The following is a 14,799-nucleotide window of genomic DNA, read 5'->3' on the forward strand; positions in this document are numbered from 1 at the left end:
ACAAGATCAATGAAATCTCAAGGTGGACAAAAATGTCTAAGTAATACATAATAAAATATTTAATATTTGTTCAGAGTGGGGGTATTCATCTGATTAATTCATGGAATAACTGACACACCTAATCTCTTAACCCAGATAGAAATATCAGCCCCTAAGTACTTACCAAGAACGGAGAAATATAAACCGTTTCTAAGAAAGCCCACTATATATGTATAAATAAATATATACATATTTTGTTGTTAATGCACTGTCGATTGCACCTATAATTGAGGTGATGTCTGCCATGTACTTTTGTCAGTTTTCAATTTTTTTTATTGATGATCACTTTGTTGGTGCAACTAAATAAATAAATAAATTAAAACTATATATAAAAATAAAAGTAGTGCCAACCCTAGCAAATTTCTCATTTCGTCCCAATTAACCGCAATTTTCGGGTAAATAGGGATTACACCTATTTTTGCATTTTTTGCTTAAACTGGAATGCTAGTTGCATAATTTTAAATTAGACAACAAAGATGCCCCCAAGACTCAACCATTTTGATCCTGATATAGCATTATATACATCAACAACTACCTTAAAATTGCTCATAAAGTTGGAATTTGTCCCTAATCGCCCCATTTTACGGTATACATTATAATAACTTTTTTACACAGTCGAAATTATATTCCTAACATTAGTAAAATAACATTTTAATACGATAGGTAAGAGGATGGAAAAAATGTATTTGGTCTAACTTAACGCCAATGCACATTATTTCATTTATTTATTTTTTAATTTTTTTAATTAAACTGTATACCAATTAATTGCTCCTTCAGGATTTATATTTTTTTTCACGATTAAAACCGCGTAGAAAGTTTAGGCATTATAGTTGACGCATGCGCAATACACATATTTTGCATACATTTATTCAACTAATAAAAATAGTAAATTAAACAAAAAACGAGTAATTTTGACAGAGAACAAACGTGTTTTATATAAGAACAATCGAAAATGAATATTTACGAGTCATTAAGGATGAAAAAATATTAAAAATTGCATTAGAGGGGCTAACTTGTAGGTATATTTTTAAATATTTTTTTTAAATAAATAAATGCAGAACAAACAATTATTAACAGTGAACAATCATGAACAAATGATGAACAAACGAATTAATAGAAAATAAGTATAAAATAGGAAAAAAAAATTTTTTTGAGGTGCTAACTTCATTCACCTATTGTCTCGATTCTCGAATATATTATGTGTTTATTCTATGCGTTAAACACATATTAAGTGTATAATCTATGTTAAACACTTCTGCATCTCGAATATATTAAGTGTATAATCTATGCTTCTGCACGTTTTTAAAGTGGTGCAGTTTTTTTTTGCATTTTTTTTTTGGCGGGAACTCCAAACGTGGCGGTCGATTTAAATATTTTTACTGCTTTTCGTTAAAATATTACCAAAACTTATTTTATATAGTATATATATATATAGTGTAAATAATTGTACATTTTGTTAAATAATAAAATGAACGAACCGGAGGATCCAGGTGGAACCCCGAAACGTTCCAAAATTCTTCGTAAAAGAGGTTCGAAGGAATGTGGACCTGAAGCAGGCGGCGGTGAGGATGTCTTTATTCCGTTTTTTAAGCCAGGTTATCTGAGACTTTATCCTGAACATTGTACAAATACAGACTTCAAAGTGTTTGTTGAAAGCCAGGACCAACAGGTTAAACTTGGAAATAAAAGCCCAGTTTACTTGAATCATATTTTTACTTCGGAAGTGAAAGGTGTAGTAGCTTTACATAGAGTCAATGCCAACAAAATTGCAGTTGTTTTTAAGCAATACAACACTGCAAATAATTTCATCACAAATACAGACTTTTTAACAAAGCACAACTTGAAGGCGCATATTCCTGCAGCGCAAATAGAAAAAACTGGAATCATCCGATATGTGCCTACCAACATTTCGAACAAGGACTTATATACAAAACTGTCTTCGATCTATGAAATTATTTCAGTGAGAAGATTCACGAAAAAAGTCGGTCAAAGTACTGTAGGTCTTGAGACTGTTAGTATAACTTTCCTATCAAATGTTCTGCCCGACAACATCCAATATGACCTATTTTCGTTCAGGGTGTTTGAATATGTCCCGCCGTTGCAGCAATGCTTCCGGTGCTTCAAGTTCAACCACCCTGCGAAAATTTGTAATGGTAAACAACGTTGCTCGATATGTGCTGGGGAACATAATTTCAGAGACTGTGATAAAAAAGAGAACTTGTGTTGTGTCAATTGCAGTGGCCCTCACCTGGCCATTTCCAAATCTTGCCCAATAAAAATGAAAAAAATACTTGAAAAGAAGGGTAACATTACTTATGCCTCTGTGGCTAATACAATTACGACATCTGATTTTCCATCTTTACCTACACAGTCGAGCAGCATTGTTAAGACCCTGCCATCAATAAACCAAAGTGTACATAAATTAAATAAAAATGTAAAAATTGTAAATAATGTAAATAAAACAGTGCCTGAACCCAACTTGAACCAAACTCAACTTAAGGCTCAAATTGCAAACAATAAGAATATTCTGATGGCAATGGTCCAAACTTTAGTTGAATTGGGTAATAAAACAGATAATGAACCGGTGACTACACTGTTCATAAAAGACTTACTTTTAAAAAATCTGTCACATTAATGGATAGTACAGTACAGAACATACAGCAGTTATGTATCGCTCAATACAATATTCAAAGTATACATAGAAAAAAACCTTTATTGTCTAAATTTTTAGCTGAGCAAAATGTTGATATCTGTCTACTCAATGAAACTTGGCTGAAAGATACTCAGCATTTTAAAATTTCGGGATATAATTCCCACTATCATAATGCTCAAAATGAGCATGGTGGAGTAGCAATTTTGATCAAACCGTATTTTAAATATAATATTATTCAAACCAGATTTTACCAAGACATTCAGACTGTGGCATTATCGTTATATGTAAGTGGTAACCACTTAACGATTTTATGTGTATACTGTCCTCCCTCGAATGGTAGCTTCAGAATAAGTAAACTGCGTAATATAATTAGAGATTTGCCTAAGCCAATATATGTGGCTGGAGATTTCAACGCTCACCATGTGGCATTTGGGTGTATGACCACGAAAAGTCGGGGTCATCAGTTATACGATTTAATTGATGAATTTGATCTATGTGTCCTTAACAATGGTAGCTTCACTACTATTAATTATCCTAACCGAAATCCATCGGCTATTGATGTCAGTTTTTGTAGTGCTCCAATCACTCCACTATGCGAATGGTGGGTGCATGATGATTCTATGGGGAGCTATCATTTTCCTACGCTTACTCGTGTTTTATTGTCCGTTGATAGATACCAAATTAATCCTCCCATTGAAAAATTCTTATACAACAAGACAGACTGGACGAAATACAATGAGCTATCTTTAACTGCTTTTTCTAACTTTGAAGTTAATAATGAGAATCCATTACAGTCATATGACGAATTTATCGAAAGGCTTGATACACTTAAGAGGGATACTGTGCCAAAGTTTGTCAAAGCAAATAACTATCGTTGCAAACCTCCAGCACCTTGGTGGAGTGACACATGTGAACAGAGTGTTATTAAAACTTATGAAGCTTTAAAACTATACAGAAGACATCCAACCATTGATAATTACATTAATTATAAAAAACTTGATGCTGTTAAGAAAAAGACTATTTCAGAACATAAACGCAATGGTTGGGCGAACATCTGTAATACTTTTAACAGAACTACACCTGTTAGTATTATTTGGAAATACATCAAGTTATTTAAACGAATAAAATGCAATAATAGAACATATAAAGACGAATTTGTTGTCCCTCTCTTAGAAAAATTATCTCAGAATGGATGTAGGGTTATTGATAATCTAGAAAGTTATTTTCAAATTAATAATAGTCTTCAAAAGTCCAGTTTCCTCATAGAGCCCTTTACTTGGAGTGAGTTTTGTACAAGTTTACAATCCAGACGAAACACAACCCCTGGTTTAGATGATTGTCCATATATTTTAATCAAAAACCTAAATCAGTCCGTTCAAAAGAAACTATTAGCTAATCTTAATGCTCTTTGGCACTTAAAAAAAATTCCTGAATCTTGGAAAACACAGTGTGTAATCCCTCTACTTAAGCATGACAAACCACCTGAAGACCCTAACTCATATCGTCCCATATCACTGTCATCTTGTGTTGGAAAGCTTAATGAAAACATGATAAAGATGCGTCTTGAGTCTTATGTAGAGGTGAACAACATCATTCCACATGTTCAATATGGCTTCCGGAGAGGGCGAAGTTGTGCTGACAGCTTCATCTCTCTCTTGTCAGATCTGAAATATGCCAATAATAATAATAAGTCCAGTGTTTGTGTTTTTCTGGATGTTCAAGGTGCGTTTGATAATGTAGACCCTGGCATTTTGGTTCAAGTTCTTTCTGACACTGGTATACCAGGCATACTTTGCCATTGGTTATTTAATTTTTTAACAGATAGAACTTTGTATATAAGGTATAATAATATTCTCCATGGTCCCAGAAAGGTCTCCAAAGGTACAATGCAGGGGGCTACATTATCTCCACTGCTGTATAATATATATACTAGTCAAATTCTTAATTTTGTAAATATAGAAGGTGTAAATATTTTACAATTTGCAGATGATCTTGTAATATATTGTACAGACCATAATGTAGATAGAGCTGTAAATAGTATAAACAAAGCTCTAGATCAATTGTACATATATTATAATGACAAGTTGGCTCTACAGATTAACCCTAACAAAAGCAAGGCCATGATTTTTAGTAAAGATTTTCCCTCTAATGGCATACTCTACAATAATCATCCTATTTCAGTTGTACCAAACCATAAATTCCTGGGTGTTGTCATTGATAACAAACTTTGTTTTAATTTACACATCAATCACATTATAACTAACTCTCTTAAGGGCTTAAATATTATAAGATGTTTAGCTGGTGTGTCTTGGGGTGCAGACCCCAATGTTTTAAGTATGCTATATAAATCTATAGTCAGAAGCCACTTCGACTACAGTTGTTTAGCCTACTCAAATAGTAGTTGTGTAAAAAAACTAGACATAATTCAAAACAAAGCTCTGCGAATTATTTCTGGGGCTATGTGTTCAACTCCCATACGAGCTATGGAAGTTGAAACCAAAATAATGCCACTGTGTCTTAGAAGACTTTTGCTAATAGAGAGATATTTACTAAAGCTGTTATCTGGTAATGATAACGTTCTCAAAAAAATAGTACCTTTTCCTGTACAATGCTCAGCCCAGCAGACTTCGGGAGGTGAGCTTTTACGAGGTTCTTTCCCAATTCTGCCTCTCATTGTACTGCAAATGAATGAAGATTTTAAAAATGTAATTAAACAATCAAAGTGGACATGTTACTCATACCCATATTCCTGTATTATATTTGAGACCAATATTGTTACTAAAAAAATTTTTAATAATAGTGAATTGTTAAGTTTTCTTTCCAACAATAACTACTATACTTTGTATACAGATGGTAGTAAAAGTGAACTCTTTGTGCGCAGTGCTGTTTATGATCCCCAATCTAAGTTTGGTCAAAGCTTTCTTCTGGACCCTAAATGCAGTGTTTTCACTGCAGAGGTATATGCGGCCCTCGAAGCCCTGAAGGGGATCGCACGTATAAATAGTTTTAATAACTTTTTAATTTTAACAGACAGTTTAAGTATGGTCCAAAGTTTAACCAATCTCAGATTTGACTTTAAAAAAAACTATATTTTGTATAATATTAAAAAATTGTTATTTAGTTATGCACAAAAGGGTATACAGGTCTCTTTCATGTGGATTCCATCACATAGGGACATAACAGGAAATGAGATAGTAGATAAAATTGCACGTGATGGAACCAACATGTTGGATGTTAGCTCCATAGTAAAAGTACCTTTGACTGACTGTTATCAAACTATTGACAACCAGGTCAATAATTTATGGGTCGAATTTTGGAAACAAGACCAAGAACAGAAGGGTAAATGGTATGGAAATGTTCAAACAAATCTACCTGTAGCACCATGGTATAACAAACTGAAAATGGCCAGTCGGGACTTTATTACGATTATAAACAGACTGCGTTTTGGTCACTCGACCGTCCCAGCCCACCTAGCTCGGTTGGGAATAGTGGAGAGCAACTATTGCACCTTCTGCAATGATTCGGTTGGTGATATCGAACATTTCATATTTAAATGTGAGTGCTTTTCGTTTGACAGATTGATTCTTGTCAGTGAAATTAGTGACATAGTGCAAAATCAAGTGACAGTGCAAGATCCCTCCCGCCGCCTGAGTGATATGTTAAAAAATAGATCCTATTACGTGCCTCTATATAAATTCATCAAAAATACAGTGGGGAAATTATAATAAACTGAATAAAAATACTTAAGACTTGGCCTAAAGGTCTAGATACCAGGCCATAAACTCCAAAAAAAAAAAAAAAAAAAAAAAATAAAGTGGTGCAAGCATAGAGTTACTATTCTAACTGGAGTGCTTACTTCGTTTGACATAAAAACTAAAAATATACTTTATCTCTATGGCTTAAAGTTTATTTTTAAATAGCAAAAGATGTAAGGAAAAACGGTCTGAAAAGAGAATGATTATTAAGTGGTGGTGTCCCTCTCGCACATTTTACAAACAAAAAGCAGTGTTGCTAGCTTAGAGGATTTTCCATAAAATCTAGGAATTTGGACCCCCGTCTTAGTTATCAAAAATGGCTTTTAGTGGTTAGTGGATTTTTTAGTAGCTTGGGTGTTGTTGAAAATTATCGAAAAGGTTAAAATCAATCCACTTTACAGGATTTTAAACGTTTTATGACAATAATATATCTAAATACATATTATTTAAACGATGTGACTTAAACTTAACTAGAAAATGTTGCGAGAATTTAGAATTTCCATCAACGTCAAAAATTAAATTGGTTCAAAATAAACGTACAAAGTTATGGTGAAATTAGTTTCTGATGATGACAATTTATTAAAATAAATTATATAAGAAGTATTGATTATATGATATATATTGATTTTTAATAGAACATCATATATTAATAAAGCTTATTAACAAAAAAAATATTGTTCTATATTAATAAGAACTCTGTTTAATGGAAAATTTAATGGTAGGTACGTAGATTTCTGATGGTTTTCATGTTGAATTTGGTGGGAAGCCAGATTAATTGTTGGCATCACCGAAAAAGAGCTATGAATGGATTAAAAGAAAAATGGCGTCTATTTACGTTTGTAGTGCGAAGTTAAAATGGCACTGATACAGCTTGTGGCTTGTTTTTTTTCGAAAATCGTGAAAGTTTCCGTGTAATCATGGTGAACAATTTTAATGTAAATGGTTTTAAGCGAGAATCCTCTCCAGTTTGTGGAATATCCTTCCATATGTCAGATTCATTGATAAATTTTTACTAGTGTGAGCATATATTTTTAAAATGTGAGATATTTTTTCTCATTATAATATTTAATACCATTTGTCTTGTAAATTGTACTTAATCTATGTCATATACTAAATTTGAAAAAACAATCGTGAAAACTATAATTTTGCAATGTATTTTTCATATTATAAGAGCCATCACGTGGTATTTTTTGAACTTTTTTTATTGTATTGAATAGCGTCGCACGCAAGCATGTATATCATTTGCCTGACGTTAAGCGAACGAGTAGGATCTTCTAGTAAATATGACGTTGGAATTTCTGGAAAATGTCCTATATAAAGGTCAAACAAGAAGAATCAAGCACTCAAACGCAAGAAATAAAAAATACCCCGAGAAAAGCAAAATTACGACAAGATGTTAAGGTATTGAAACAAAAACTTAAAAGTCGCGAAATAGTGATTGTAAATATAAAGTCGATTTTAGATTTATTAAAGAAAAATGGCGATTTTTAATTGAATTGAAATTTAAATTGCGAAATTTTAATGATACTCATGGTCCACTTAGATATTGATTAAAATAAATTATGTATTTCGTTGAAAAAAAAGAATTTACTTAAAATAGAGGAAATGTTATATTATAAGACTACAGAAAATTAACTGAACTTAATAATAATAATATGTATAACCAATATTTTGTAAATAGAGATCAAGTACTATGTGTATCGTGTTATGTGTATTGACTTGTCATTTAAGAGTTATTTAATTGTCTACATATAACAAATAAATGAATTTCATTTCATTTCATTTTATTACCCATTGTGTTTTATCTCCTAAAATGTAACTAGTAGACTTAATATACACGTGTCATGAAAATAGCACAGAAGTAAAAATACAAGCAATTTTAAATCAATTGAAGATGTGAATGTAGGAAAAGAGCACCCGATACGCGCAGACCATGTGTGTTGCAGTGTCTCACTCAGTGTGTCAAATATTAATTTGCACGGCCCACTTAGCCAGTACATTAAAGTAGGAATTGCGTAATTAAGTTCAACATAATATATTATTTAAGTCGCGGTTGAGTATTCGGACGTTAAACATGAGTTTGAGGAAGTTTAAGTAATAGAACTGAGGTAATGATGTTTGTAATAAAACTCAGTGCTAGATTTTCGACAACGCAGCAATTTCCAAAAAAAACCGTCGAAAAAAAGTCACCATGACGACGAAGCAATGTTTAGAATTGAATTTACATAAATAAAAGGTTGCAAGCACGTGTTTTGTATTTACATAGGGTTACACAGAATTACTTAAGGTAAATTCAAAACTGATGCATGTGTATAATTTTGTCCTATAATTAAATTATATATGGTCACCACATTAGACAAGGACACCGCGACCAAAAAGTATTCTCTTTCGAGACCGATTTCTCGGCATTAGACAGCACTCCAGTTGTAGGTACTTATTAACTCCATGGGTGCAAGGTTCAAATCCAAAATGAAACTTAATTTTTAGCTGATGTGTGGTTAAAGGATGCTTTTTAAACATTATGAATAATTAATGGTCATTTCAAAAACATGGTAGTGATTCAATCTCTAAGAGATACTTTGCAAGCACTACCAGAAAAAACTGTATTTACTTTACCTACATTAACGAAAGTGATTTCTTTGAAACTCGAATACAGAGTGGGAGATGTAAGTACAAATTGTCTAGAATATCTAAATCTCAATGAATAACTGTAATTTAGAATCTTCAGAAATAATGTAATGACAATATGAAACGCGAACCGCGAAAAAATAATTAAATCATTGCCTAGCTAGCATAACAAATACGCTATGTGTAATTATGTAAGTAAAAATGCAAAATGGAAATGTTTATTTTTAATTATTTTTTTATTGCTTAGTTGGGTGGACGAGCTCACAGCCCACCTGGTGTTAAGTGGTTACTGGAGCGCATAGACATCTACAACGTAAAAGCGCCACCCACCTTGAGATATAAGTTCTAAGATCTCAGTATAGTTACAACGGCTGCCCCACCCTTCAAGCCGAAACGCATTACTGCTTCACGGCAGAAATAGGCAGGGTGGTGGTACCTACCCACGCGGACTCTTAAGAGGTCCTACCATCAGTAGTGCAGGCCCAGCAAACATTATACAGTTCAAAACATGTATTTGGTTCTAACTACTCTTTAGTTATGTTACAAGTAAATAGGTATGTAATTTTAGGCAAACACAACAATTTATAATGGACCAGACCCAAAATTACCATTTGCTAATTCTGAGCTATTTTATGCTACAATTTCTCAATCAAGGAGGTTGACTGCTTGTGATCAAGGATGCAAAGATGTTTATGAAATCACTTTTGATGTGAAGGTAACTATTGCAGGATGTTGTTTATGTTATAAAATTTGTAAAATATTCTCACCATAGAACTAACATTTGAGTGAGAAGTAAAATTGTCATGCCTTGAAAATATAATAATCTATGGTTAATATGGATTGAGTAACATAACATTTAACTGAATTTGATCAAATATAAAATAATTAAATATTTGATATTCTAAACACATATATAGTTTCAAAAATGGATTATAGCAAATTATGATTTATGTCAGTTCATCTTGCGTTTCTTACAATTCTTAACATAAATAACAAATTGTGTTTTTATTGCTTTTATTAACAGTCACAAGGCTCACCTAATGCTAAGCTGTCACTGTCGCTTATCAATATCAGAAATGATTACAACACAGCTAAACTGTAGCCTGCTGTGTACTTACTATGCACATTAGAATTATTTGCTTTACTAATACTTGAATTATTGTTATTTTTCCAGGATAGTAATTTCACTTTCAAGGCTGGTGATACAATAGGTATCATTCCTAAAAACCCACAAGTTGAAGTGGACTTTATTTTAAACCATTTAAGTCTTACTTCACAAGCAGATTTACCTTACACGTTGCTTTTAGGGAATAAAGAAAGTAAAATACCAACACATGTACCTGTTAAATCAACGTTGAGACAAGTGTTGACTGATTGTTTGGATCTTCGGTGTTTGCTTAAAAAGGTCAGTTATTATTTAATGCTTCTCTTGTAAAATTTTTATAACATATTTTACTACCCATTTTACCATTTAATTTTACTACAAAACAAACTTTATCTATCTATTCTCTAACCTCCTCTGGTGTGTTTTTACCACCCCCACTGATAAAATTATTTGAAATCAGTGTTTGGTGTTTGGTAAAAAAAAATTTCATTTATTACTTAATTTAGTGTTGACACAAATAATGCATTTAGTTATTTAACAGGAATACTTTTGTATAATAGCCGGCAAACTTCTTGAGCATTTGTCGACGTAGTGGGGGTAAGTTCGCGCATGGTACACTCACGTGCAAAAACATTATTTACTCTGCGTCATAATGCTATTAAATTATTAAAATCAACATATTATGTATTTAATATAGGTTAATAATTGTAATAATTTAATCTTGGGGTAAAATAGATATTCCTTCTATTAAGTCAAAACTAGAGCTGTTGCCAGGTCTTGGTTCAGTTGAAGCGTAGTTGGTATTTGTAATTTTTTTTTCGTTATCATAATCTTGACCATCATCATCATCACTGTTTTCATCACCCGAGTCGCTATCATCGTGATGAGTCGACATAGGGCTCATCGGTGTAGTTTACAACTCGGTCGGTTCGGTCTTCTTTTTTGTCTATAATTAATTATTTTTTGAAGATATTCGATTCGTAGTAATCGAATGTTACTTTTTTCAATTACCAGCTTCCGATTACTTTCTGTTTTTTTTCCCTATCATTCTTCATTCCGAGCCATTAAAATTTATATCTTCTTTAAATTTTTCGAAGCCTTTCTACGATACGGAGTTTCGCTGCCTGTTATGTAGTTATTATGATAACATCTTTTTATTACAAATTGAACGAAACTATCCATTCCGGTAACTTTCTTCTTCCCTGATCTTTTCTTACCCGGAGTCCGAAACACGGCGAGCAAGCCAGAGTCTTTAGCTTCGTTAATAATGCACCTAGCAGTACTCACTGATGTTTTTCTTGCTTCCGAAGTCTGTTTTACTTTTTCCATATCATTCTTCTCCTGTTTTATAATGAAGCAATATACGTCGTACACAATTTTTCTACCCTTTCTTTTGAATACTACGCCATAGTGTATTTTTTATAAAAAATCAAGAAACACTCAACATATAGCAATGGCAACAAAGTCAACAAGCAATTATAACAATTAATAACTTAACGATTAATAACGATAGACTTTTTACTGTACGCAAGCGTACTTTTGGGAGCAAGCGGAACGAGGGCGCGGTGCGGGACGCAAGATTCGACTGATCTACCAATAACGCGCTCGATACGATTTCCCCTGCCGTCGCGCCTCACCCTCACCACCAAAGTGATCTAAAATTCGGTTCTGCGCAGTCAAGGTCATTTGCTCACGAAGTTTGCCGGTTACTATACCAATGTTTTACAATATAATTGTTTCAGTTGTTCCTGTTAGCGATATCGAGATATACAAAAGAAGATAACGAAAGACAAGTACTCGAATATTTAAGCAGCAAGGAAGGATCTACAGCATATAAAACTCACATATTAAACAAACAAATAAACATTTTGGATATATTCACACTGTTTCCATCCTGCAAGCCACCAATAGAAGTATTATTATCCTATTTACCGAAGCTACTGCCTAGACCATATTCTATAGTCAATTCATATTTAGAAGACAGTAATGCAATTAAAATTTGCTTCTCCGTAATGAATTTAGGAAATAACAGAAGAGGTCTAACAACTGGTTTGTTGGAAGATCACATTTTGAACAAAAACATCAATCTGGAGCATAGTCTAAATGATTTATGTTTAACAGACCATAAACAGAGAAGTGAGTTCAAGGTGCCTATTTATATGAGGAAGAATATTTCCGGGTTCAGTTTGTCTGAAAATTTAGAAACTCCATTGATATTCATTGGTCCCGGTACTGGAGTAGCTCCCTTTATAGGATTTTTACAAGAAATAGAGTATGCAAAGAAGAAGAATTCTAAAGGAAAGTTTGGTACAGTCGACCTGTTTTTCGGATGCAGGAATCCCGAATTAGATTTTATCTACGAGAAGGAACTAAAAGGATTTTTGTCACGGAACGTATTGAATAGTTTGAATGTATCTTTTTCGAGAGTTGATAACAATGAGGTCAAATACGTTCAGGTATATTTCTCTCTACAATTATATATATATATATATATCTATAATAAAAAAAAAAATTATAGTTGAAAGATTCAAAATTTATTTTCTTCTATAGGCTTTTGCAAACGTATCAGTATCCATGATTACAACCTACATTGGCTTATTCTCGAATCACCCATGTTGGGAACACATTTGTACTCATGTTAGTTCTAGGCAAAATGTATTTGCAAAAATATAATTTTTTAATAAAACTGACTGCATCAAATGAGTAACTGTTATAAATTTTACTTTCCAGGATGCTGTTATGAATGAAGGAGAAAAGATAGCTCAGTTAATAAAAGATGGAGCAAATATATTTGTTTGCGGAGATGTTAGAACGATAGCAGAACAAATAAAAGATGTCTTAATTAAATGCCTTACTAAATATGATAATTGTTTAGAGAATCATGAGAAATATATAGTGCAGATGGAGAAAGACAGAAGATATATTGTGGACGCTTGGTGTTAATGAAGAAAAAATTTCAAAGTAAATAAACATACAATTTCAAGTGTAGTCCTTTTCTTTAAATATATTTTCCAACTTACTATTCCAAATAATTATTCAGTCAGAAATGCCTAAAAATAGCAGCCCTCAAAATAACGTTGCCCTAGGATTTTTGTGCTCATACCCCGCCCGCCATCCCCAGTGAAGGGCGGAAGTCCGGCGATTTCCTCCTGACCAAAACAAAAACCACTGTGTTTAGTGCGAGTTTTTTAACGTTCTCGATAGAGTTAAAGTTAACTCAAATTCGTACGCAGTTGGAATGGCGCCCCTAGCGGCAAACGTAGGCAAAGGTTCCATGGGGAGTGCCACTGCGGTCATCCATAGTGCGTTTCCAGAGTTCTTTTTTGCCACGTACCATCCGGCTATGGAATGAGCTCCCCTCCAAGTCCATGGGCGACGGTAACCACTCACCATCAGGTGGGCCGTATGCTCGTCTGCTTACAAGGGCAATAAAAAAAAACTCAATACAAAGGACTTTTTTTGAAAAAAGTTGTCGGGTGATGATGATTTTAACTTATTTTGATAGACAAAGAAATATCGTTTCATATTCAGAAAACGATTTTTATATTCTCACCCAGGTTTAAGAGAAATCTGTTTTTTTCTGCAGCTAAAACTAAGTTGTTAATTGTTTTCTTCGAAATCAATAATCGCTCTCATCATTATTTACAGTATTAAATAAGTTAATTGTGGTTAATGTTGCTAGAAATAAGCCCTTACGTACATTTTATTCATATTATATCGTCATAATAATAATAAAAAGAAATAAAATCCGGTAGCCGGCAACGATATTGTTGTTGTTGTTTTTAAATTCGCCAACAAGCAGGCAAAGAGCGTAGCCTATACAGCCTAGTCTGGCGTAGATATATTTTTTATATTTTTTATGTTAATAAAAAGCTGGTGTATCTCTTTTTATTGCTTTTTGGGAGTTTTGACGTCGACTCGATGAATAGCACATTGAGTGAGCGTGAATTTCCGCAGACCTTTTATCTTGAAAAAAAAAACAGTCACTGCTATGTTAGCCACAGTTTTATTCCAATGCCTCAATAATCGTGAACAACGATTATTGACGTTTAATACACAAAGCAACACCCAATTTGCATATTAAACATCACAATAAACTATTAAAAAACATTAAAATAAAACCTCAAGTGACGCCTCACTCGGGTTGCTGCCAAAACTCTCTGATCATATTATTATATAATAAGAATAGAGTAATGGCCATTGAGATTTTTACTAATGGAATCATTAATATCTACAAATATTAAATAATTCATGGTTTTAAGTAATAATTATTATTACAATACATAAATATTGAATTGAAGAACAATAAACTAAAAAATCTGTGAATGAACCATTAGCAATTTTTTTTTTATTTGTTGTTCAAGTCACAGACAACTCTTTCGTTTGTCAGCTTATAGATTTACTATAAGGCTGTAAGGGGCTAATTTGCCCTTTGTCTATTGGCGAATTTAAAAACTGTGGTACTCAGTTTTGGGATGTTATCAAATAAGTACTTTATTTTTTTGTAAAACAATGCCAGGGTGAAAGAAATGTTGATACATAAACTAAACAACGTGAAAAAATAAGGCATAGTTTTTCAAGTACAAATAGTTTTGTCATGAAGTTGGCCCACTTTTGGG

At 32.9% G+C, this 14,799-nt stretch overlaps 1 protein-coding gene and 1 long non-coding RNA gene across 4 annotated transcripts; one reads left to right on the forward strand and one right to left on the reverse strand.

The window, feature by feature from the left end:
• The first annotated feature begins 1,324 nt into the window (after window positions 1-1,324).
• LOC101743356 (methionine synthase reductase) lies at window positions 1,325-13,163 on the forward strand. 3 transcript variants are annotated; one of them, XM_062675164.1, is made up of 6 exons: window positions 1,325-1,348; window positions 8,896-9,113; window positions 9,644-9,790; window positions 10,250-10,480; window positions 11,923-12,636; window positions 12,911-13,163. In XM_062675164.1, the coding sequence occupies exons 2-6, from the start codon at window positions 8,997-8,999 to the stop codon at window positions 13,121-13,123; spliced, it is 1,422 nt and encodes a 473-aa protein (XP_062531148.1). In that variant the 5' UTR covers window positions 1,325-1,348; window positions 8,896-8,996; the 3' UTR covers window positions 13,124-13,163. The 3 variants fall into 3 exon arrangements, with proteins under 3 accessions (XP_062531148.1, XP_004925494.1, XP_021203221.1); XM_004925437.5 differs by lacking the exon at window positions 1,325-1,348 and having other exon boundaries at window positions 8,889-9,113; window positions 10,250-10,286; window positions 10,383-10,480; XM_021347546.3 differs by lacking the exon at window positions 1,325-1,348 and having other exon boundaries at window positions 8,889-9,113.
• On the reverse strand, window positions 12,693-14,296 carry LOC134201064 (uncharacterized). Its single transcript, XR_009976225.1, has 2 exons — window positions 13,881-14,296; window positions 12,693-13,329 (listed from the first exon to the last, which is right to left on the reverse strand). It is a non-coding gene; the product is annotated as an uncharacterized LOC134201064 (long non-coding RNA).
• Window positions 14,297-14,799: the final 503 nt, after the last annotated feature.

This window comes from Bombyx mori, chromosome 23 (genome assembly GCF_030269925.1).
Source record: "Bombyx mori chromosome 23, ASM3026992v2".
NCBI classification, from domain to species: Eukaryota; Metazoa; Arthropoda; class Insecta; order Lepidoptera; family Bombycidae; genus Bombyx; species Bombyx mori.

Bases quoted from the DNA above. Each gene is read 5' to 3' on its own strand.
- LOC101743356 (XM_062675164.1), top strand. From the start codon at position 8,997: ATGGTAGTGATTCAATCTCTAAGAGATACTTTGCAAGCACTACCAGAA. The intron at 9,114-9,643 runs GTAAGTACAAAT...ATGTAATTTTAG, and splicing joins TCGAATACAGAGTGGGAGAT to GCAAACACAACAATTTATAA. The intron at 12,637-12,910 runs GTATATTTCTCT...TTTACTTTCCAG, and splicing joins ATGAGGTCAAATACGTTCAG to GATGCTGTTATGAATGAAGG.